We start from the raw sequence: 26,029 nt of genomic DNA, 5'->3' as shown, positions 1-26,029 counted from the left end.
ACCATGAGCCACAGAAAATTCTGAAGAGCACTGTTCCCATTTCACTTTGCCAATATGACTACAAACCTTTTTCAAAAATGGATAATCCTTTTTTAATTCATCCATAAACACACAGTCTCTTTTTTACATTTTGGGGTTAAATTAATTTGATGAAGTAAAAAAAATCAAAAACAACACGCCGAAAAGAAACACCGACTCGCAATCTAAACTCAACTAAGATTGCACATGCTCAACAATGACTTGCGACGCAGCGTACAGGCCAGAGTCAAAGTGCGGTATTCATGTTGCCTAATCGCCATTTTCCGAGGCTGCACTTTTTGTACTGCGTGTATATTCTGCACTTTTATATTTTTCCCAAATAACCGGGATAAAATGACAAACTGGCCGGGACGTTGGGACGATACCTTCAAACCGGGACGTATGGTAAGCCTATCCAGTCCTCGCCTTCTATTGTATCTCTCATTACTATTTATAATAAATTTAGTTTAATCCTTTATCCAAGTGTGAGCAAACAAAGTTTGCACCTGAAAGTATCTTCAGGACTGGGGTAGGGTGGTACAACACCGGGTTAGTTTGCTCCACCTTTGCAATGAGTTGCCCGGTGTTATACCACCTTACCCCAAAGGCAGAAAAATAAGAACTCATTGGCACTAAGTTAGAGACAATCCATGAAAAGAAGAAATTATACAGAAAGTTCCCATACAATTGATAACAAACAAGTCAATATATGCTTTTCAAAAATATTTAGAAAATATTAGGAAAGCTTAAGTGTTAGAGCAGGTAAACAAAATTCGTGGGAAGATTTTCGAAAGAATATTGAAGATAAATATTGTGAATGTGGCAAAATGCTTTTGAGACTATTTGATTGATAGTATTTAGCCTAACGGCTGTCTGGGGGTAGCTATATATGCCTTCATCTAGGGAAATGATTATGAGCAAGGTGGTTTCCCGTTGCCTTCCTTGCCGTACTATATCCTATGACCGTACTATAGCCTCTGTGTCCGCGAACACAGAGGCTATGACCGTACTATAGCCTCTGTGTTCGCGGGACCGGTTTGCCTGCTTGTGGGATGAAAAACACCTCAGATAAACTGGTGGAAAAAAAACCGCTGTCCATGACTGAAGCACATAGCCACTAGGCTAACTGCACAGACGTTGAGACTATAATAATGCTTAAATATGGAGAAGAGGGTATGACAATATAAAATCTAAAGATATGGGTATTTTGGGGATGTCTGGAATAATTAGGGAAAAATCGCTAAATTGCTTTGAGATAGAAAAGTCATTCAGAAACCTGAAATATTAAAAATTAACTGAATTAGATAATATTTCAACCTGCTTCTTCATGTGAATCTTGCTCATGAAAGGTTATATACCTATAGTAATTGAAAGTTGCCAGAGTAGGTCCCTTCCATGTGGAGCAACTATTCCTGGCAGAGGGAACCTCACAGTGATCGTATTGATTCTTTTCTGTTATTTTTTCTGTCCATATTCTTTCTTCTAAACATACCAGCCACTGAATTAGAAACCTTCATGCAGATGTAAGTAAATGTTACTTTTACGCAGCATATATGCAAAACACTTGGTCACATGTTCTAACAGCATGGCCCTTCACACTGAACTAAATCACATCCTCAGCACTTTCTCAGCTAATGGCTAACCCCCCCCCCCCCCCCCCCCCCCGAAAAAATCCAAAAAATATTAAAACCTACAAACCACAGATCCCCCCCCCCCACAACAAAGATTACTCTAAATCTATCACCATTCCCTACATCCAAGGCATCTCGGAAAAAATTACCAAAAGTTTAAAAAAACATGACCTCACCTCCTGTTACAGGCCTTACAGAAAATTGGCATCCCTTATCCGCTCCACCAAAGACCAACCATTTCCCCTAGACCTACCTGGTGTATACCAGGTCCCTTGCAGTTGTAAACTGTCATACTTTGGCCAAACAGGCAGGACAGCGAATATCAGAATTTCTGAACACAAGGACGACTACATCCGGTTTCACAAGTACAGCCATTCTGGTCTTGCTGCTCTGAATACACGCCACAGAATACGGTGAAAGAAAGCTACAGTAATACACCGTAGCAAATACAAATTCGAAAGACTATTTATGGAATCAGCCTCAGCCCTAAGAAACTCTCCAAACCTCAACAAATTTGGATGTATGCGATTGCCCCAAATTTGGGAGGCATACATCTGCAGACCTTCAGCCCAACAGCCAAGAACACCTACTTAGCCCACTAGAGGGCACCATCAGGACTTCTAGGAGAACGATAGCTTCATATCTTCATTCTCAGTTACTGTGTTGTAGTGCCTGCATGCACGTGCCTTTTGTAAGTTCCTTTTGAAAATGGCAACGTGACGTTGCCGAAATATCGGAAATATTTATTAAAGTATAATTTAATTTATATTCGGATCTACGTTGTTCAATTCCCTAAGTGATTTAGAAATGCATAACTAACGTATAAGCCTGTCTATGAGAATCAAAGTTGTTAGTTTTCAATACTTGTTTCTTTTTGTATGTCACAAGCAAAATGTTTTGAGCTGTTATTTTTATTTTTGCTTTTGAAGTGTTGCTTACATATAAAATAAATTAATTTAGTTAGATATTAGTGAGTAATTATAATCTTGTATGAGCTATCAAATTGTGAAATTTTTGTATCCAGACAAGTATTTGAAAAATGGCTTATTTTGTCACTTATAAAAAGCACAAGTCACTTCTGTATTCATGTTTTGAAAGTAATTAAATGAACTTACCTCAGTACATCAAGATTGTGAAATGAAGAACTGCTATAAATTCTATTTGTTTCATTACAAAATTATAAATGAATAAACTTTCCTGCAATATGAACTTCATTATTGTTTCAAACACTGTGGTGAAAACAGTAATGGCAGTGCACAATGATAGACTGGAACAGAAGTTGTATTGCTCTGTTTCTGAGCATGCACAGTGAGAAAAGAATGTTAACAGATGTCACTAAGTTGCAGCTATTTTGAAAGGGGAGGAAAGAGAATACAGTAGAAAGAGAATTGTAGAGTTTCTAGGTCTTTAGTATATGAAGATTGAACAGAAATTAGAAGTTAGAAATGGAAGACTGAGAGAGAAAATCCTTTAATTTTAAAGTGATAAGTAAAATTTATTGTAGTTATTAATCCATATAGAATTTATTCTGTGAAACTGAAAAGATGCTTTATTGTTTTCCAGTTCATATAGAAATGGTCCAAGCAAAGTTTGTTTTTGAGTCAGTGTTTTATTTAGGATTCTCAGTCTGAAGGGTGATTTTGTTTATACTGAGACTTTCATATAGAAAGTAAATTCAGTATGTGATAGAGCTATTTTTATGGTTTTAGTAGTTTATTCAGTGAAGTTTGCTGTGACTCTCATATCGAAAATTAATCAAGTTATTGATGTGTTATGGGTGAAGAGATGTTTTCTTGCTTTTATCATTCTTGATTTCTCCTTTTAAGGGAAGGATGGATATTTCAACCGCCCTCCTTCAGCGAATCGCATAGAATCACAGTGTTCTATGTTTATGATGCAGGAAGAATTTGGCTGATTTCTGTCATATAGGAAACAATTTTTATGTTAGTTTCCCCCCCCCCCCCTGGATGAATTCAAAATGGAATGAAAGTTCTATAGGAGACAAGAGACAAAAGTTGTAGAAATTTTATCCATAAAGGATAATAACTGTTAAATTATGTACTGAAAGTTGTGCACATTAAAGTTTTTCTTACTATGATCTGATGAAAATACTGGGGCTTGTTTAGTTAAAGTGATTTTATGTTGTACACGTGTTCTTTTTTTTTAAACTAAAGATTCTTCTTTTGGTTATAAAGGTATTAGAAGACTAAATCACTAAATTCTTCTTTTATTTGAGAATATCTTTTGTTTTCTGTTTCTTGTTGCCTGTTATTGTTGTTGCAACATTTGCTAACCCATAAATCAATCCCATAAAATCTCTTTAATAACTTACGTGTTTCTATCATGTCTCCTTCTTTCTATTTTGCTTATCAGTTAGTTTTTGAAACCCACAGACTGTCAATCTATTCTCATCGAGCATTCCAACTTGCCACAATCTTTGTCATTTGCCTCTGGATCCTCTCCACCACTTCTTCATCCCATGGAAATTCAGATGTCCAAATGTGGCCTTATTAATGCCTTATATTGGAGAATAATAACCTCTCAATCCCTGCTTGTTAGTGTGTTCTTCAACAACCATATAATCTGATATGCTATTTTCGCTACCTTTGCAATATATTCTCTAAACTTCAGCTCCGTCAACAATCAACTCCAAGCCCCTGGCCTCATCAGTTTCCTGCAGTTTAATTTCATCAGTATAGTACACCACTTGTGATTTCTTCTTCTTCTCAAAGTACATACCTTACACTTGTCCACATTCAACTATCAGTCATTTACCTTTGCCCATATGACTAGTCTATCGAAGTCTTCCTGTAGGATCTTTGTATCACCTTCATTTACCATTGCTCTTCCCATATTAGCATCATCAGCAAAACCAGTATTTCCTGTCATATTTCTTATATCGGTGATGTATAAATTAAACAGCAGAGGACCCAGTACTGATAATGACCCCTGTGGTATTCCACTAGTCACTTGCCTTCTCCTGGACTCAACTCCTCCACCCTCTAAATCCAAATCACCACATTCATATCCATCTCCATTTGCTTCAATTTATGTAACAGATTTTTATCTGAATTCCTTTCAAAAATCCTTTGCAAAGTCTATAGTATCATTGAGTAACTATTTCTCTTATCAAAATCCATGGTCACTTTATTATAAAAAGTAAGCAGATTACTATGGCAAGACCTACCCTTCACAAAACCATGTTGTCCTTTATAGAGCATCATATTCCTCTTCATCGAGTCCTGAATTCTGTCTTTCACCAATTTCTATGATACCTTAAAGCACCACTCCTGAGATGCTGATTTGCTTTTAATTTGCTACTTCTGTCTTGGAGCATCCTTTATGCAGTGGAACTGTTTTGCTCTCTTTTCATTCCATTGGCAGCCTCTCGGTACTGAGGCTTAAATTAAACAAGTTGGTCAGAGGAGCAGATAATTCCCTTCCACATTCTTATAATAAATGGGCCAATATACCATCTAATCCCATGGCTGTGTTAGCATTGAGGTTCTGCAATATTTTAAGCACCTCCATTTCTTCAATCTCTATTCACCATTCAGCTATTACCACTTCTGGAATTGCATAGTGAGTATGTTATTGTTGTTATAAGTATGATCCCTATAGATTCTGCTGATTCACAAGGGACTTAAACCTGATTTTTTAAATACACATCATGCCTAGTGCTACATTAGACTAGCAGCCCCAACCATCCATTCAGGAAACACATTACAACTTCTGCTACTGTGGGAGACTTGGAGATGGGACATCTACTATATTCTGATACTTTTTAAAAAACCATGTACTCTAACTAGCATTAATCCTTTCTAACTAGCATTGCTTCTATAAATCAGTAATTGTTAATTATTTAATTTAAAGGTTACTTAATTTAATGAAATATGTTACCAGTTCACAAAGTAAAAGATAAGAAAAAGTGAAATGACTATTGCAACTAAAGAATTATATTTTTGTTCTCATCCATATTATTATACCTAAGGTGAAACAAATGGTTGTGTAAAACTGTTCATATTTTAATTTTTAATTTTGAGATCAGCCAACTTTGCTATGATTTACTTTTGTGTTCACTACAACTATAATGTGTAATCTAGGATCTTCTTCTGTGTCTTCTGTTAGCAGATGGCACAAAAAACAGAATGGAATTTTTTCAGCTGACATGGTTGGCAGGATAGTGTTTCTTCTCTCCAACCAGTAGGTTAAAGGTTTGATCCCATGATTGGCACAGATGCTTGTGTCTTTAGGTGAAAGATGAATTTCATCAGCTGGTTCAATATTTAATTTAAGTTTGAACTCTGGTATGGTCCCTAGGGAGTGGAAGTTAGGCAAAGTGGTTCCTTTGCATAAGGGTGGCTCTAAAACTGCAGTATTGAATTACAGACCAATCACCATCTCAAGGAGTAGTGGTAAAAGTATTGGAAAAGTTGGTTAAAGACAAAATTCAAGAATGGGTGGATCAGGATATGATACTCTATAGAGGCCAACATGGTTTTGTTAAAGGTAGATCCTGCCTTAGCAATCTATTAACTATCCATAATAGAATAACATCAGAGTTGGACAAAGGAACTGGCTACACAGTGGTACTTCTGGATTTTGCTAAGGCTTTTGACAGGATACCCCATAGAACACTGTTACGCAAATTGGAGCAGATGGGAATGGATATTAAATTGGTGATATGGATAGGAGAATGGCTCAGGGAGAGATACCATAAGGTGGTGTATGGAGGAGCCGAGTCCAGAATGAGGCAGGTGACCAGTGGTGTGCCTCAGGGCTCTGTGCTTGGGCCAATGTTGTTTAATTTGTATATAAATGATATAGGAAACGGCTTAAAGGGAGATATTCAGTTGTTTGCTGATGATGCAAAGTTGTGTAGTGCAATAAAAAATCAAGCTGATGTTGAAAGTTTGCAGGAGGATTTAAATAAGCTGGTAAAATGGGCAAAAGAAAATGGATGTCAGTTCAATGTGGAAAGGTGGAAAGTCATGCATTTTGGGATTAAAAGATTACCAGCTGTGTACTACATCGATGGAAAGGTACTCCAAGAGATTGATGAGGCTAGGGACTTAGGGGTATTGGTAGATAAGGAGATGAAGTTCAGAGGACACATTGCTAAGGTGTCCAAGATTGCACATAGGATTACTTGGTTGTTGAGGAACACACTGACATCCAGAGATAAAGAGGTTATTATTCCCCTTTATAAAGCATTGATACTTCCACATTTGGATTACTGTGCTCAGGTCTGGTCACCTGGATTCCTTGGAGATGAGGAGGCTGTGGAGAGGGTTCAGAGAAGAGTGACCAAGTTGGTGAGTGATGTAAAAAATGCTCCCTACATTGATAGATTGAGAGCTTGTGGATTGCAGAGATTGGCTGATAGGCGAAGAAGAGGGGATATGATAGAAACATTCAAATTACTAAAAGGTTTTTATGGGATTGATGCAGGGGAAATGTTTCAGCTGTGTGATAGTGATGGAAGAACAAGAGGTCATCTCTGGAAATTAAAGAAGAGTGTGGTTAACAAAGGTGTCAGAACAAGGTTTTTTGCCTGGAGGGTGGTGAATGAGTGGAATTCATTGCCTGACTTTGTTGTGAGCTCTTCATCTGTAAATGAATTCAAGAAGAGATATGACAGATATTGTTTTGCTAGTTTGGGTCTCCCGCGATGAGTCTACTGACTCCATGGAGATACCCGTAATAATAATAATAATAATAATAATACCTTCTACTTTGCTTAATGGAGGCTAAAATGGCTTGAAAAGCTTTGCGTTTGGTCTCAGTAGCAGAACAAATTATTTATCACTCAGGCAGTCCATCCATAGTTCTGGTGGATGATGGGTTTACAACCAGTTGTAGGTAGGATTCACCATTAAAAAAAAAAAAAAAAGAAAAAAAAGTTCTAGGGAAAGGCAGTGTATATATATATATTCCATAGGCAAGTGCCGTGTTTGATTATAGTAGTAAAACAGCTTGTCACCTGCTCCTCTGGTTGTGCCTGCTGCATAGTTTGTGTGTTTATGTTACTAATAGTATAAGATTATTAAATGATGTTCTTTATTAATTTGCTGGCTATGTGCAACAACAGCATATTTTGTTTGTGTGTGTGTGTATTAATAATATCTTAGATGTAAATGATAATAATAGTAATAACTGCATTTTCTTCCATGTAATATAAATTACAGTGTTGCTTACTTCATAAGTCAATATAATTAATATCTCACTTTTTTGTGTGAATTCAACCCATGAAAAGTTATAGGCCTATAGCACATTAACAGTTAAAGTGGCTTAAGCGTTAGATAATGGTACCTTGCTCTAGAGATAGAGCAAACTTTTTCAAACCACTTCAGACCTCCAATAAGGAAGGTGGTGGTAATCTAACTGTGGTTGATCAGTTTCATTACTACCCAAAAACATTCATTGACATCCATGCCCATTCCATATTTGAACCATCTGTTGGTTAGAAGCAATGTTATTTAACACTAAATTGTAAAAATTAATTTAATAAATAGTAGTTTATGTTAGCATGCGGTGTTTCTGAAACTAAGGTTTCATGTTGTTCCTGATGTCAGATAATAGCAGAGCTTAGTAGGTAAAGGAGCTATCTCATATCTCTAACCATAGGCTAAGTTCAGAGACTAATACAAAATTTTAATTAATACTGAACAGTAATTTAAAAGATATACATGGTTGAATATTTTTGGAAGACTAGGACAACAGCACCCACAGAGAGTGCCCCTCATATGTAGTCTTCATTTAGTCTACTTTTATTCTTCCACTTATTGTTTCAAAATATTGAAACAATTAAACTTAATTATTTCTCTTTGTGCTGTAATTTATATTACATGGAAGAAAATGCATTTAATTAAACTCCATTAAACTGTGTCATGAATCTTGAATTCTGTTGTGGTAATCTGTTTTGCCAAATATAGTCTACTTTTATTCTTCCATTTATTATTTCTTATGTGTTTTTGTGTGTTATTACAATTTGAACATTGTATTCCTGGAGATATCTCTGTGACAGAGACAAAATATTGAAACAATTAAACTTAATTATTTCTCTTTGTGCTGTAATTATTCCAATAAACTGTGTCTTGAATTTTATTATGGTAATCTGTTTTGTTAAATATAACAATAATATCGCTTTTGTCTGGTCTATTGATAATAATATTAGGGTTATGTTTTAAATTTTTTTTATGACCTGAAAGAAATTTTGGGGTAGATTTGGTTTCTGAATTATTTGCTATTTATGATATTGTTCATGTATTTAAAAAATATATCTCTTTGTTGGGGTCATTTTCAAGGTTAGTTTGTGCTTCTGTTATATTATTTTCTGGGTAAGGATTTAGGAGGAATAGTGAAATTTAAACCTTTGTTTAACATATCAGTTTCATTTGAAAAAAATTGGATAACTGGATATATTTATAACAGAACTATAAGAGCTATGTTTGTTTGTTTCAAGCACGGTGAAAACATGTAGGACATCTTGTTGGTATCGATAAATTTGCTAGATTATTCCATTTTTTTTTTTTTTTTACTTTGATGTTGTAGTATTTAGGTGTTGCTGTTAAAAAGTAATTGACTTGAAAAATTTTGCCATTTCTTGAGGCTTAAAAGATGTTTTAAGTGATTTTTTTTTCTATGGATATACTTATTTGTCTGTGTTTTAGCATAGTATCTGTTATCAATTGTTTGTTTTATGACAGATTTTGAGGCACGAAATCAAATTTTTGTTTGTTGCCAGAGGTAGATTTGTTACCATGTACTTCAGCAAATTTTGGTATGATGTGTGAAAAGCATTTTTTTCAAAAATTGAATATATAGTTTCTGCTTAAAGTATTTTAAAATTATGTTTTTGCACTCTGGTTTGTATTGATGAATGCAAGTGATTTGAGAGAGTGGCAAACTCATATTCAGTTTTGTGTGTATATATGTGAAATTTAATTGATTAGCCAACAAGGAAGGGGTAATAATGAATGAATGAATGAATGAAAAATAATGAATGAGCAGAAAAACAATGTATTAGTACATTGTTTTTCTAAAATTTAGTCCATGTTATTTTTAATTTTCCTTGTTTACTGTCCTATTTGTGTATCATTTTAGTGCCATTCTCTTACCACATGTTCTCAGCACAATCAAGTTTTGCTTCAAATATTTTTGTCATCCTTGTCTTCCAAAAATTCAACGAAGTATGTCTTTTAAATCACTCTTCAGTGTTAATTAAAATTTTATATTAGTCTCTTAACTTAGCCTCTGGTTGGAGATTGGGGTAACTCCATTACTACTGAGCTCTGCAATTTTTATAGTTTTTATGAAGTTTACACCCCCCCCCCAGTTAATTTCTCTTGAAAATCACACTTCTACAAGAATATGAAATGTTGACTTGTAACTATACCTACTCAGCTTTCAGTTATTTGGCATTCATAACCAAACCCTCTGTAAACCAGTCCTTGAATGGATTGGCATGTCATATGACTCCTGGAACAACTCTTTGTGACCATACTACATTCAGTTACTATACCTCAGTTAACAAACCAACAAATTGATTTCCAGAAGTGATTGGATAATTGAAAGATTACTATGCTCATATTTTTATGAGAATCTGTAAAGTGTAGATTCTTGATATAAGCATTTGTAATGGATTTATGCACAATATTAGCACTAATGTATCTTTTTGTGGTATATAAGCTAACATTGGTTATATAAGATTATAATGAATGTTTTTATTTCAAAATTTTAGTAAGTGAAGAAGATAATCAGCAAATCTCAGATTTGTTATTGTTTAGTAGCCATCCTGATCCTCACCTTAAAGGCTATGCAGCATTACTTATTGGAAATTTTTTAAATCATGCTTTGCTTGAAGTAGGAGGCATGTGGGAAAAGTGGTCGTGTGCCCTTGGTGGATCTGGTAAGAATAGTTTTTGTTTAGTAACTTATTTGTAAACTTCAGTTATGAATAAAGAATCCCATCTTTTCAGTTAAATTTTTTTTTTTTTTCGTATTCACTAAAAAAAAAAAATCCATATCCATATTCATCATCTTTGCTGTTTTAAAATTGTCACTATATGCCTAATGCAGTTTAATTTAATTAAATTAAAAGAGATGTTAAGAGTAGAAATTTTACTTCATTTTATGTAACTTTTTTAAAGTGAACTATGGATAAGAAATACATGAAAGTAGAAACTAATATTCTAATTGTCTAATTCTAATAGTAAGTCTTAAATGGCTATAAAACTATAAAATGCTGGTAAGTAAGTCTTAAATGGTAATAAAACTATAAAAACTATAAAATTTCTTCTCAAGAAGAAATTTTATAGTTTTTCAAATTTTATAGAAAATCATTGCCGTTCCAAAGTAAAAACTTCACGTAATATTTCTCATGTGATGAATAATAATAATTATTATTATTCACCATACTTATACTGTTCGATCTAAAAAAAAAAAAACATTTGATACTTTTGGCCATCAAATGTTGCTGAAAACAAATTACTTGTAATTTGCAGAAAGTTCCATTCCTGGTTTAGGAAATTACCTGACCAACAGAATACAGATAGCAAAAATAGGTGCCAACCATAGTATAGGTATTCAAAATGAACATGGAGTTCCTCGAAGTGCAATATTATCGCCCACTCTTTTCAACATATACATGAACAACATTCATTACCTCCCTGTAAATATCAGTATGTAGACTAGATATATATAATTATGCAAACACTGCATTGCACAACATTGCACTCTCCAAAATACATGACCTGAATGCCTTAATGACATGCTTTCATAACAATTCAATCATAATAAACAATACCAAATCCCAAATACTAGTTACTAAAAACACAAGCATCATGTATCTGCACTAATTACATTGCATAATCACACATATCATTGCATTTTCAATGCCAGCAATTGCATCTGTCCTGAAACTACATTCATAATGCATGCGAAATACCTGGGCCTTTACATGGACTGCCACCCTATGATGGGCCAAACAGATTGAATACCTGTAGATGAAACTTTGCATTATTGCAGAAAATGTTCCAAGTAAAAGCTATAATAACTGGCAACACTAAGAAAATTATCTACCATGTCATCTGTGAAACATATGAAGATAGTACTTAACAGTGTATGAGGACATGGCAAACAGTCACCTATTAAATTTAGAACATTACACAGAGGAATCATTTTCATTGTACTTTGGAAACTCAGTCCACGTGAAACAGTTCAGTTCTTTAATGACTGAACATAAAATTTTAAACATATCAAACCTGAGATGCTATATAAGCATATTAAACAGTTCTTTTAATAATGATTATCATAGCCATGGAGACACTGCATAACTTGGCCTACCACTACTCCCTACATTACAAGGTGCTACAATAATGTATATGGGTGCTGCTGTTGAGAATGCATCTGATACCTGTTCTTTTGAACAATCTTCTATACAAAAAAACATTCATTGAACACTAAAACAAGAACTATAGTACTAATGCAATTAGTACATCACATTCATAAAAGTGAAAAGTTAAACATGATCAGTCACCTAGGAGATTAAAGGGAAAAACATCACATGCATATATACCAAAATACAAATGGTAAATAATAATTTCACTGTCCTCATATGAGCTTAATCTAGCTTCAAAGATAGTGGGATTATAACACCACATTATTAACCTATTACTATAATTAACATCCAGATTGCATTTCCTCAACTGATGTCATCTAAACAGGGCTCTTACATTTATAACCTTAAAGATGTTAGCTATTCTTAAGTCAGTGAGTATTATTCATTATTACATATACATCACTGTCTTCACATACATCACAACATTTTGTCTTACTCAGTTAATTACTCAGTTTAACATTAACAAATTTTTATTATCAGCTAATTTTATCATTACTTGTTAATTTACCAAATAATAATAAATGATTATTATGTTATTATAATGTTCATTCCATTATAATGAATGAACATGAGTACGACAAATGTCTCATGCAGTCATATTATTTACCTTGTCTAATTAATTGTAAATTATTACTGTGGGTTATTATTACTAATAATGATACTGTTATATGAATTGCACTTTATGCAATTCATGATAAAAAAAAATTATTTAAGACATATAAAGTGTTAAAAATATTATTACAAGAGACCTGTAGGGAAATAAGGACACCACATATCACCCACACCAGCTGCTGTACCTTTTCTTGAATTAATTCACACTTCCTGCACTCACTACCTCCAAAGCCATTATAATGATGCACCACTCCATAAATGAAAATTTAGTTCTCATCCCCTTTCTTTACTGCATTCATTCTCAACTTCTGTTTTAAAAAAAAAGTAAAAAAAATCCATCTATTACATTCTTTATGACAATTTCAGAAGTTTGTAGGTCTCTATCATGTCACTTCTCTTTTTCCTGATTTCTACTGTTTACAGTCCACAAATTCTCATTCTGTTGCCACAGTCTATATTTCACAGATGCATTTTCATCTCTGACAGCACCCTCTCCACTGTATCTGCATCATCTCAGAAACCAGGAAATGAGATTTGCACACAATAGTCCAGATGAAGTTGTATCAAAGTTTGTAAAGAAGCAAAACGATCTTCTTATTCTCGCATGTCAATGTTTGTTTCAGCACTGCAATTATCCTCAGAGTTGTATTTACAATCTTTGTTATATGGCCACTGAACATCAACTTCCTGTATACTAAAACTCCAAGATCCCTATCCTGGTCACTTTCTTCTAGCCTAATCCCACCAATATAATTTATCATTGGATACAACTTTACACCAAAGTGCATAACTGTACATTTACTAACATTAATCTGGACAGTACTTGTAACTCTTATGGTCCATGCCCTTTTACTTCAATATGTAAATTCTGTAGAAAGATTGATTGCAACTTTCTGGATGTGTGGATTTAGTTTGAAGGAAGAAGGAATTTATATAAGAGGGACAAGCTCCACCTGAATGTGTTTGGTATCAAGAGTCTGGAAAAATTATTTATTGGTATGAGAAACTTAAATAATGTGGAGAGTCAGGGAAACTAGATTATGATGGGAGGGAGGATCTCTGTGTAAGAGTGAATAAGTTATGCAACTGTATTAACTACATGAATGGCTACATTGCCTTCAGATGGGGAACGTAATCATGAGGTCTTGACTTGGGAGGTAGCAAAATGTGGAAATTCCAGTTATGAAGGATATATGTGGAACTACAGGAGGCAGCTTGAAGCAGTACTATGGCATAAAGATCTGCAAGGGGAAGGATGTTCACAGTGCATGGGGATAGTCAAGGTGTATCTGGAGTAATCAATATCATACTGTGTACCCAAAGGTTAGGAAGGTGAATCAGGTAGGAGTTAGATGGATGAGTAGTATCATTAAGCATGAGCTACAACAAAAAATGTCACGGGTATATAAGGAGAAAGATGACCAGCATGGTAAGGAAGGCAAAATGAGATTATGAGAAGAAATTAGCTGAGCAGCAAAAAGAAATTCCAGAGTTTTTTCATTATGTGGCAAGCAGGAAGAAGAATAACTATGGAAGGACAACTTGATTCAGTGCAGATGGTAGAGAGATAAGAGGCAGATGAAAAAAGGACATATACATTTAAAAGTTATATTACTATGGTAACAATGTAGGTATAATTGGATGTAGTTGTAATCTTCAATCAATAATAAAGACAAAACGAATGTTAATTTTTAAAAATTGAAAACAGGCATTTATTTTCACAGAAAATTAGTCTGTGATCTTTGAAGTGAAATTGTTGGTCTTTCAATTAAACAGAAACCTAACTTGAATAATAAGAATAGGAAGGTGGTTACAAACTTGTGCAGATATTTTTTTAACAAGGAGAAATCAACTCTGAAATAAAAGGACATTCAGAAGCAGAGGTTTTTGTGCCACTGAAGGAAATTATAGCACTGCCCTGCATTATGTTGAACTATATAGAAGAATAAGACAAAAATGATGATTTGAAGTGCTATATGAAAAAAAAAAAAAAAAAGTCAATACATTTCTACATTTGATCTTCAAGGTATCAAACAAATTTCTTTATTTTCAGTTTTTAAGAATTATTTATCTTTTCAGTTTATTATTAATCAGCTATTAAATCTATTCAGAGAAATGAGAAACATATTTGTGCAGTTTAGTGAAAACGCAAGAAAATGAGCACTGTTACTTGAGTGTTATTAGTTTTGAAGTTCTGTACATATTCATTTGCAAAATTAAGGTTCCTTTATTTTACATTATGGGGTGCTTAAGTGTCAAAGCTGTATAACAGAGAGGAGACCACCACATAGCCTTTAAAGGAATGCGGAGAACCGACCAGGGCTTCTGACCTAATGTCCAATCCTCACCTTCTCTTGGTGCACCCTATTGGATATCTACCTGGATACTGAATGAACGAGGATGGGCTGGGCTGGCAATTTGGGATTTAGCCGACCAAATTCTATTCTTATTGGCTTAAACCAATATAGAAAATGATGGTACAACATGATGACAAAATTTCATGCCGGCTGGGGCATCGCCCGGTTAAACAAGGCCCCCGTTGTTTCACCAGAGAATTAGGGCGAACAGCAAAAAGTCAACTACTGGAACAAATCTGAAAGCACACCCCAACTCAACATCACCAGAGTTAAAGATCGGTACTATCAACATAAGAAGCCTGAATGGCAAAGAAATGGAGCTAGCTGAGGAATTAGATAAGTACCAGATCGACATAATAGGGGTGACCGAAACAAAAAACACAAAAACTGGTGAGATCTTTCTGAACAATAAATACAAAATGTTATATTCAGGAAATGACAATCAAGGAAACAAAGGAGTAGCAATAGTATTCAACATCAAAATACGAGGCTAATCTTCTTGAATGGCAGGCAAAATCTCAAATAGAGTGATGTGGGCAAATATCAGAGTGGGGAACTGGACAATGAGACTTATTTGTGCCTATGGTCCCACAGAAGGTTCTACTAAGCTAGAAGTGGAGGAATTTTTTGATGCTTTAGAAAAAGCAACTGATACAATAAAAAAAGGAAAAGTTTGTCCTTGTTGGGGATCTAAATAGCAGAGTAGGAAATGATTGTCAGACATACAAAAATATTTTGGGAAAATTTGGAGAAAAGAGCAAAGCCAATAATAATGGCAAATACCTGTTGGATTTCTGCTCAGGACATGGACTGGTTATTACTAACACCATGTTCCAACATAAAAATGTGCACAAATTCACATGGAGAGAAGAGGCATAGGAATAAGAAAAGTCTCATTGACTATGTTATTGTTGATAGTGATGTTTTCTCCATGGTGCAGGACACCAGAGTGTACAGAGGATTTGAAATTGGAAGTGATCACTATTTAGTCTTGAGCAAGATAAAATTGAATTTCATATTGAAAAGAATAACATGTAAGAAAGTTTTAAAGCGAATAAAAGTTGAGCAGCTCTTAGATGTGAATTGTAGACTAAAATACACAAAGATTATTGAAAAAAAAATGAAAGAGTTTGAGAACAGGAACCAAACCTTGGAGATTCAGTGGTAAGCCTTGAAGGAAACCATGATTGATTCAGTCAGAGAGGCATGTGGTGAGGTTGTCTGCAAGGATAAAAAAATCAGAACTTCATGATGGATACAGGAAGTTAAAGAGGCAGTGAAGGAAAAGAAGAAAGCATATCAAAAGTTCCTGGCAAATAAGTCAGCTTTTGCTCTTAGAAAATACAGAGACAAATGTAAGAAAGCGAAACACTGTGTAAAACTAGCTAAACAAAAGTAATGGGAGGACTTTGGCAAGAACGTAGAAGATAAATATCAAGAAGGTGGTAAGATATTCTGGAGGTTGTTGAAGAAGCTTAGAAATGGAGGAAAGAGTACTGTAAAAGGAGTTAGAGATGATAAAGGTGACATGAAAACAGGAGAAAAAGATATCCTTGTAGTATGGAGTAATTACTTCGAAAAATTGCTAAATGAAATAAGCAGTGATAGCACAGTGGTAAAAAACACTCAACAGGCATGCAGTCAGGAATACATATCCATACTTGAAGTAGAAAAAGCCATCAAAGGCTTGAAATGTGGAAAGGCAGCAGGAGTAGATGATATTCAACCAGAAATGCTGAAGTATGGTGGTATAAAAGTCTTACAGTGGCTGCACTGCATAGTTCAGAAAGCTTGGACAGAGGGACGAATTCCTGATGATTGGAGTAGAGCTCTAATAGTACCCATATATAAAAAGGGTAATAAAACTGTATGTGAGAATTACAGAGGTATTTCCCTACTGAGTGTTCCTGGCAAGATCTATGCAAGTATACTTGAAAAATAGTTGAGAAGAATTGTGGAAGAAACGTTTAGTGAATAACAAGCTGGATTCAGGCCAAATAGAGGCTGTCAGGGTCAGATCTTCACTTTATGATAAATAGTTGAGAAAGATTGGGAATATAACAAAGATCTGTATTTAAGTTTTGTCGATTTGGAAAAGGCATATGACAAGGTGCCAAGAGAAAAGCTATTCAATACGCTACAGTTATATGGTGTCAATGGGGCATTATATCAAGCAATACTTAGTCTGTATTTGAGTTGTAAGTTGTAGAATTGAAGGAAGTACAGGAAGATGGTTTAATGTTAAATCTGGTGTGAAACAAGGATGTACATTATTCCCTCTGTTATTCATTATCTATATGGATCACATTATGAAGGAAAGTGGTATGAAACATGATATCAGAATTGGAGATGTTTGTCAGCTCTTTGCTTTATGCAGATGATGTTATACTTCTAAATAAATCCACTACAAGTTTGCAAGATTCCCTGACCCCTGACTAAATTGAATAACTCTTGTAATAGATATGGTATGAAGGTCAGCATTAAAAAGACAAAGACAATGAAAATAGGTAGAATTGTTGAAAATGTCAACTGTGTTGTGAACAGGGAACCTGTGGAGCAAGTAAAACATTTCAGCTACTTAGGCACGAATTTTACTGAAGATGGTAAATTAAATATGTAAATAGACAACAGAATCAACAAAGCTGGTATGGTTGGAAGTCAACTGAATAAATTCATATGGAATAAGAGAGAAATTAGTCGGAACACTAAATTAGCTGTATACAAGACAGTGTTCAAACCAGTTTTAACTTATGGATCTGAGAGCTAGTTTGGAAGTAAAACACTTGACCAAAGACTAGAGACGCAGATATGAGAGTCCCGAGAAAGATTAGAGGCATGAACAGATGGCATCAATGACAATATCATATTAAAAATGAGGATATTAGGAAAGAACTTGACATAATCGGCATCCAGGAATGCATTAGGAGAGCTAATCTCAGGTGGTACGGTCACTTAAACAGAATGGGCGAGGAAAGATTAGCAAAACAAGTGTTCTCTGCCAGGTTGGCAGGAAAACGACCCAGAGGAAGACCAAGATATAGGTAGATTGATACGATACAATATGCCTTAGACAATAGAAATATAAGATCTGATAATGATAATATTGGAGGCTTGACAAGTAACAGACTGATTTTGAGGAAAATTGTAGATAGGAAGTTAGTAATGATGTAAATTTTTCATTTAGTACTATCATATCCTGTACTCCCCTTGAGGGTATATGTTAGGAATTTGATGAAGATGATGATGATGATTTAAAATTTTTTTTTTGGAAAAAAAAAGACAATGTGAAATGTAGTTTATCTTGTAACATTGGGCATGCTACTGAGTTTCACAAATCAAACCTTCAGATAATGTCTAATTTCATATCTGCTCCAAGTTAATTAGGAGCATCCAGTATATTAACATTTTCAAAAGTTGGTATTCTTACTTTTTATACCCTATGCATTTTCCTACTCCTGCAGTTGCAAGTGAAATACGCATTGTGCATGCTTTCCTCATTTGCTTGTTTAAATGTATCTATGCTATTTATCATTATACTCTGTATCTGTGAAGGCAACTGTGATATAAGGGTTTAAATATATTAGAGTTAAAAATTTCAGTAAACCTTATTTTAGTTACTAATTACTTGCGTTTACCATTCCTGCATAAGTGACTGATTAAATTCAGAACTGGAAAATACTAAATCACTTTGTTTAAACTCTTCCACTTTAATTGTTTAATCTATGTTTTTGTATGGTTATAACTAATTTTTTGATAGGTGGAGGTATCCTGTAAAAGGACGTCTATCTAATTTAATAAGGTCATTGATGAAGTTGTTAGTTGGGATCAAAATACTTTGTATACGTTACACACCCATTTTGGAAGGACTCCTTGTTTGTATAGTTTCTCAAAAATTCTTAATTAAGGTTGTCCATTGTGAATTGTATTGATCTCCCACCTATACAATTGCTAAATTTCATTCACGTTTATTAACAATCCATATTGGACATTCCAGATCATTTATCAAGAATTTCGCATATTTGCTTGAAAAAATCAAGAATATTCAAATACAAGAGTCAGATATGTCAGCTTCGATATTGTTTCTCTATTTACCGACATTCGATTATTTAACACTATTAGTTTACTATATGATGATTTCAATGATGATGTTGTTGTGAAGATTTTTTAATCTGTTATATAATCAGGATATTTCAGCTGGAAAAATAAGATGTATAAACAGGTTGAAGGCACTGCTATTGGTAGCCCTCTGTCTCCACTTTTCACAAACTATTTTTTGGACCATCTAGAAGATACCTTGTTCCCATCCATTTATCCCCAACCCTCTTATTGATTATGTTACATTGATTCTGTTTTTGCGGTTGGCTTGTTCACAAAATGAACTTACCACTTTTCTAAATCAGATCAATAGCCTTCACCTACTCATTCAATTCGCCATGGAAAAAGAAAATGCTGGTAGTTTACCATTTTAGACATCCTTCTTACTTGCACAGCCTCCTATATTTTGTCAACCAGTGTTTTATCAAAACTTACTTTTTAATGGCAGATACATTCATTAAACATCTGCTCATCACACCTCACAAGAAATTGGTATTATTGAGTCTTTAATTAATAGAGCACATAATGGGTGCTCTTCTCCTTCAAGCTTACAAGAACTTTTCACTGTCAAAGCAGATAATTGACTCCTATGTTCCAAAACCTAAGGATTCTTCAACAGACACACGGTTCTAATCCCTTATATTTTTGGTATCTCTGAACCTATTGGTAGAATTTTGAAGAAGTATCACCTTATTCTCACATATTCTCCTAACAGCAAAATTTCTCATCTGTTACAATCTACAAATGACAAACTGGCACCTCTATCTTTAGCTGGTGTTACCAGATTCCTTGTGAATGTAATTTCACGTACTTTGGGATCATTCTGTGAAAAAAAGAATTAATGTACAACAAATGCTACATTAAATATGTAAAACCTGAAAATTCTGGTCTGGCACAGAATAGTATTAACACTAACACAATTCCTGGTGGGATGAAGTTCATCTTCTCCATAGAAGCAGTTTTAAATATGAATGCCTTTCAAAGAAAGTTGTGAAGCCCTTTTACATTGGCTTAACCAGAATCGGAATGATTGCCTCTCTTTCTCTCTCTCTCTCGCCCCCCCCCCCCCCCTCTAAAGGTTGGAAGATTCTCATTTTATATAAATGTCAAAAATATTTTTAATAATATTTATTAATATTAATTTTGATTTCTAGCTTGTCGCAAACCAATTTTAATTGCTAAACTTTGCTGTATAGGAATTGATCTTGTATTCCTGTTCTTTGATTTTCTTGTTTCCACACATTAATGATGTACTATTATTTCCAGTAAGAAATATCTACTTTCATTAAAGTTTATTACTGTGGTTATCATGTAATTTTGGTGTTTATAGTTATGCCATAAGTACCTTTAAAGATTAGATTCAAGAGGAATGCAAAGAAGAGTACATCACCACTTGAAGTAGAAAAAGCTGTCAAAGCCTGAAATGTTGGAAGGGAGTTGAGTAGATGATATTTGACCACAAATGCTCAAATATGCAAGTATAAAAGTTTTGCACTATCTACATGGTATAATTCAGAAGGTCGAATTCCAGATGATTGGAGTGAAGATCTCATAGTTTCCATCTATGAAAAGGGGAATAAAGCCGAAGGTGAGAATTACAGGGGAATTTCTCTACTAAAGTATTGCATGTAAGATTTATTCAAGCATACTTGGGAAGAGGCTAAAAAAATTGTGGAAGAGAAACTTGGAGAAGAACAAGCTGGGTTCAGGAAAAATCGAGACTGGCAGGATCAGATTTTCACTTTATGACAGATAGTTGAGAAATCAAGGAGGGAATATAACAAGAATAATTATAGATTTGGAAAAGGCATGTGACAAGATGCCTAGAGAAAAAAGCTTTTCAAAACACATTTATATGGGGTAAATATAACATTATACAGAACAATATGTAGTCTGTATTTAAGTTGCAAATCAGCAGTTAGAATTGGAGGAAATGCAGGAAGATGATTTTGTGTTAAGTCAGATGTAAGACAAGGATGCACATCATCTCGACTTATATATCATTTACAAACAAGCTAAACAGCAGGAGCCCAAGTACAGAATCCTGGAGCATGCCACTGGTTACCCTCCATTATAAGCAACATGCTGGTATCATTCAGAGATGGCCAATCTCCGATTCATCTAATCAATATGCTATCCGTTCCCTTCTCAGCAGCTTGTACATCAGCTTATCATGTGTTAATCTATCAAACACTTTTGCAAAGTCCAAGAATATTGCTGTATATGTGATTCTCCCTTATCTAACACACTCGTTACCTTATCATAAAATGCAAGTAAATTGCTAAAACTGGACCTATCCTTTAAAATCCATGCTGATCATCATAGAGAATGATATATCCATCAACCCAATCCTGTATTCTATTCCTAACTAATCTCTCCAACATCCTGAGCACAACCACAGTTATACAGACTTATCTATAATTGGAAACTTCAGTCCTAGAACTATGTTTGTGGAGTAGTACTATTATGCCTTCTTTCCACTCCTTAGGAACCCTACCCACTGCAAGAATTTCATTAAACAACCAGGTCAAGCACATAGCCAACTGTGGTGCACATTCCTTAAGAATACATTGTGATATGTCATCCATTCCCACTGCCTTATTAACATCTAACCCAACCAACACCTGATACACCTCTGATTCTTTCACTTCCAATTCTCATAATACTTGCCTCCCTTCTATATATTGCACCACATCATTTACACCAGTATGATATATGCTAATAAAGTGCTCATTCAATAATTCCACTATATCCTTTGCAACTGTTATTCTGTTGCCATGATTATGCACCAGTGTCAACCTGTGGCAATTATTCTTTCTCTTGCTTGCCATATAGCAGAAAAATTCCCTTGAGTTAACCTTGGCCTGACCAGCCAATCTCCTCTCATATTGCACGTTTATTTCTTTTCCATGCTCTACACTTTTCTAGCCTGAATTTGATACTCTTCATGCATCTGACCACCACCACCACCACCACCTGTCTTGTACCTCCTCTATAGCACTTTCTTTTCCAGCACAGCTTGCTTGATTTCACTGTTCATCCATTTTATTTCTACTCTATTTACTCACTTAACCCTCGGTATAAAGTTATACATTGCTTTTGCAAAATATTGCCTTGTGAGTTTCCATTCATTGTCTACATCTTTTCTACTCAGCTCATCTACCCAATGTATTGATGCTGACTACAGAGCTTCCTATAATCACCCATTTTATACTTCCACATATGTCCATTTTTGAAAGTAACCTTTTCTTGTTTCATCACTTCCCAAACAAGTACCTCATGATGACTCTCAATAACCAGCAGCAGTGTCAACACCTCATTAACAACTACGTCTTGTGAAGTTGTCACCAAATCCAAAACATTGAAGCCTCTAGATGCTTCAGTGACATGCTGTTTAAGATATTTATCTCTCAAAAATATCAAACTTAGCTTTTTGATTGATACAGATGATGTACTCCTAAACACATTCAGTGCAAGTCTCCAGGATTCTCTAATTAAATTGATTAACAGTTGCAACAAATTTCGCTTGAAAATCAGCAATAAGAAACAAACAAACAAAAAAAACCTATGAAAAGAGGTAGGAAATAGAAAACTTGAGCTGCATTCTCAATGGAGAACATATAGAGCAAATAAAATATTTCAGTTATTTAGGCACTGTTTTTAGTTAAGATGGCAAACTAAATATGGAATTAGAAAACAGAATATGCAAAGCTGGTATAGTGGGAAGCCAACTGACTACATTTATATGGAATAAAGAGAAACAAATAAATAAACTCTCAGTGTACAAGACAGTGTTCAAGCCAGTTTTAAGTCATGGATCTGAGAGTTGGGTTAGAAATAAAGCATTTGACCCTAGATTAGAGAACACAGATATGAGAGTTCTGAAAAAAAATAATAGGTGACATCAATGCAGAATCATATTAAAAATGATGATGGCAGGAAGGAACTTGACATTGTTAACATTCAGGCATGTGTGAGTAGAGCTAATCTAAGATGATATGATCACAGAATGGATGAGGAAAGGTTAGAAAAAGAGGTGTTTGTTGCCAAGTTCGCCGTTTGACGTGAAACCTATAAATTGTTCCTCTTCTTCAATTGAGAAACCTTCAGGGGTAATTTGAAATGAGTTTCTAACCCACTTGTACATTGCCATTATGTTGTCGTCAGTTATAAAATAGTTTCTTCATCAACATTGTTTAATGATTTTCAATAGAAAATCATTTAAAAATAAAACTTTGATGTGCTGCTCTTCTGCCTTGTAGGTTTTGATAAATTCATCCATATTTGCAAACATTTGTAATTTTTGTTGCTTTACCTTTTTGTTCCATAACTCTAGTTTTTTACAAAAAAAAGCATGAACTTTATCACTCATCTCTAAGATATGTGTATTTTTTCCTTGTAGTTGCAGGTTTAATATATTTAGTTTCTCGAATATGTCCACCAAGTAGCTCAATTTCATCACAAATAAGTGGTCTCTAAACTTCTCTGCTTCTTCATGATTTTTCTCTTCCAAGAAGATTGCTATTTCACCTCTTAATGTGTAAACATGTTCTAAACCTATTTTCGCTGTAAAATCTTGTATAGAAGGAATTTTGAATAAAATTTCTTCTATACCGATTTTACTTGGAAAATGAAATTAATTCAAAATACTTGTAATTTTAGTTAATATTTAACTTAAATTTTTCTGTTCAAAAAGACCAAAAGACAAATAAAAAAAATGTCTGAATGAATTGTAACAATAGATTGTTAAGACAAAGATATCCCAGATGGATTAAGTATGTGACCTTAGGCTACCACACTCATGAAGTTCAAGAATGTACGGGGTTTCCCGCCTTAACGCAGCGATCAAACTGTGAGGGGAGGGGGATAGACCTCCATGATATACCCAAGGGAATAAAAACATAGCTGGACCCAAGGTCGATTGAGCAAGATAAACGGGGGAGACATTGAGAAAGGGTGTCATCATCTTGGTATTCATCGTCGGAAGTGGTTCTTGCCGTGATTTGTTGTTGTCACGGGTTTTTCGTAAACCGTAGTAGAGGTCAGTCGTCATCTGGTAGATGGCCACATAGGAAGAGAGATTTGTTTCGATGTACGTGGCAGGATAAGTTCGCCTTTGCCCAAGTTCTGTTCCAGCTCCAGGTTCGAGTATGTCATGCCGATTCAAGGTTGGGGACCTTAGTTCCAGCCAACAGATGCCCGAAGTGCGAGATGACTCATTTGAGTATTGAAGAAAGTCAGTTCCACATTTCCTGCCGCCAAGTTTCCTGACGATCTCAGAAATAAGAAGTGACCTAATCGATCTCGGAAAAAGGTACCCATGTGTGTAGTCAAGATTGGAACCTAACAGAGAATAGTGATTTCAAGAAATCTACTAATGTGAACTAGACGACATACCAAGTAAGGTCTGTTATATTGTATTTTACTAGGAGAGGAAATTGTGACAGAGGTTTCTTTAAGGTTTTAATGTTAATATTACTTCAGGACAGAAGGTATTTAGCTAACCATTGTGAATTAACTTGCTCAGTTATGTGAGATAGGATAGCATTAATATAAGGTGACTTTACTTAAAATTAGGGGATATTAAATCCCACATAGTTTTAAAACCGAATAAGAAACTCAAAGATTGGAATCAGAGTTTCTTGCCGAATATAGTATAGTAAACTATAAAGTATCGGCGATACTAGCGTTAGCCAATGCAAGTGATCCTAGTACATAGTACGTTATCGGGCAACTCGTTGCAAAGGTGGGGGAAGATACTAGGATCACTTGCATTGGCTAACGCTAGTATCGCCGATACTTTATAGTTTACTATACTATATTCGGCAAGAAACTCTCTGATTCCAATCTTTGAGTTTCTTATTCGGTTTTAAAACTATGTGGGATTTAATATCCCCTAATTTTAAGTAATGTTTTCATTGCCGAAATGAAGCTTATTAGCTCTTTATACTTAAGTAACTTAATGGTTGCACCTGTTTGGAAAACTCGTTCGCAGAGTACATAAGTTCTTCTCGCTATACACTTTGGTATCTGGTCTAGCTACTCACTGATGAGGCCTCAAAAAAGGCTGAAACCGGTCTGGGTAGTGACCTCCTTCCATAATGTAATGACAGCATACATTTCCTAGGAAATGTGTTTTTACATTATGGAAAATACCTAAGAATAGCGATCTGAACTTCTTCCCCCACCTTTGCAACGAGTTGCCCGATAACGTACTATGTACTAGGATCACTTGCATTGGCTAACGCTAGTATCGCCGATACTTTATAGTTTACTATACTATATTCGGCAAGAAACTCTCTGATTCCAATCTTTGAGTTTCTTATTCGGTTTTAAAACTATGTGGGATTTAATATCCCCTAATTTTAAGTAATGTTTTCATTGCCGAAATGAAGCTTATTAGCTCTTTATACTTAAGTAATATAAGGTGATATTTTAATATTGTTTATTAGCTGAGCCTACCTATTGTGTAGCATGTGTAAGTTTGCTCTGTGTATAACTAAGTGATGGCTCAAGTATTACCTCAGACACGTTGTTTAAGAGAGAATTGTTAAACTAGGAGGATTATTTATAATTCCAAGCTTATTTCACTGTGGAAGTATGGAGCTTGAACTAACTTGTGTGCTTAGTGTTAACTTTTATTGTACATTCGATTAGTATGAATAAATTGTTTTGTTTGTCAAATAACTTGCCTGATTCCTACTTGCCAATGCACTTCTCATAAAAAATTCGAACCTGTGTGACCTAGAAAGATAAGTAGCCACGACTGAAAATTAGTATTTTTGCATTGCTCGATTTAGTGATAAGTTTAAGAAAGAAAAGTTCTGTGTTGTGCTGAGTGTTTTTCTTTGGAAGGAAATTCAAATCCTATCTGTGAATTCTGATGGCGCAGTCAATATAAAAAAATAAATTTT

General features: G+C 34.7%; 1 protein-coding gene across 1 annotated transcript in view; it reads left to right on the top strand.

Moving 5' to 3' along the window:
* The window catches only part of htt (huntingtin), a 1,164,033-nt gene that overhangs the window by 296,862 nt on the left and 841,142 nt on the right, over nt 1–26,029 (top strand). Inside the window, exon 13 of the mRNA XM_090393484.1 lies at nt 10,393–10,560. Within this exon, the coding sequence (XP_090249610.1) occupies nt 10,393–10,560 (168 nt within the window). The remainder of the gene's footprint in view (nt 1–10,392; nt 10,561–26,029) is intronic.

This window comes from Typopeltis vanoorti, chromosome 5, assembly GCF_054136105.1.
Source record: "Typopeltis vanoorti isolate ZY-2024b chromosome 5, IOZ_Tvanoo_1.0, whole genome shotgun sequence".
Classification (NCBI taxonomy): domain Eukaryota; kingdom Metazoa; phylum Arthropoda; class Arachnida; order Uropygi; family Thelyphonidae; genus Typopeltis; species Typopeltis vanoorti.
This window is presented reverse-complemented; position numbering and strand designations above follow the sequence as displayed.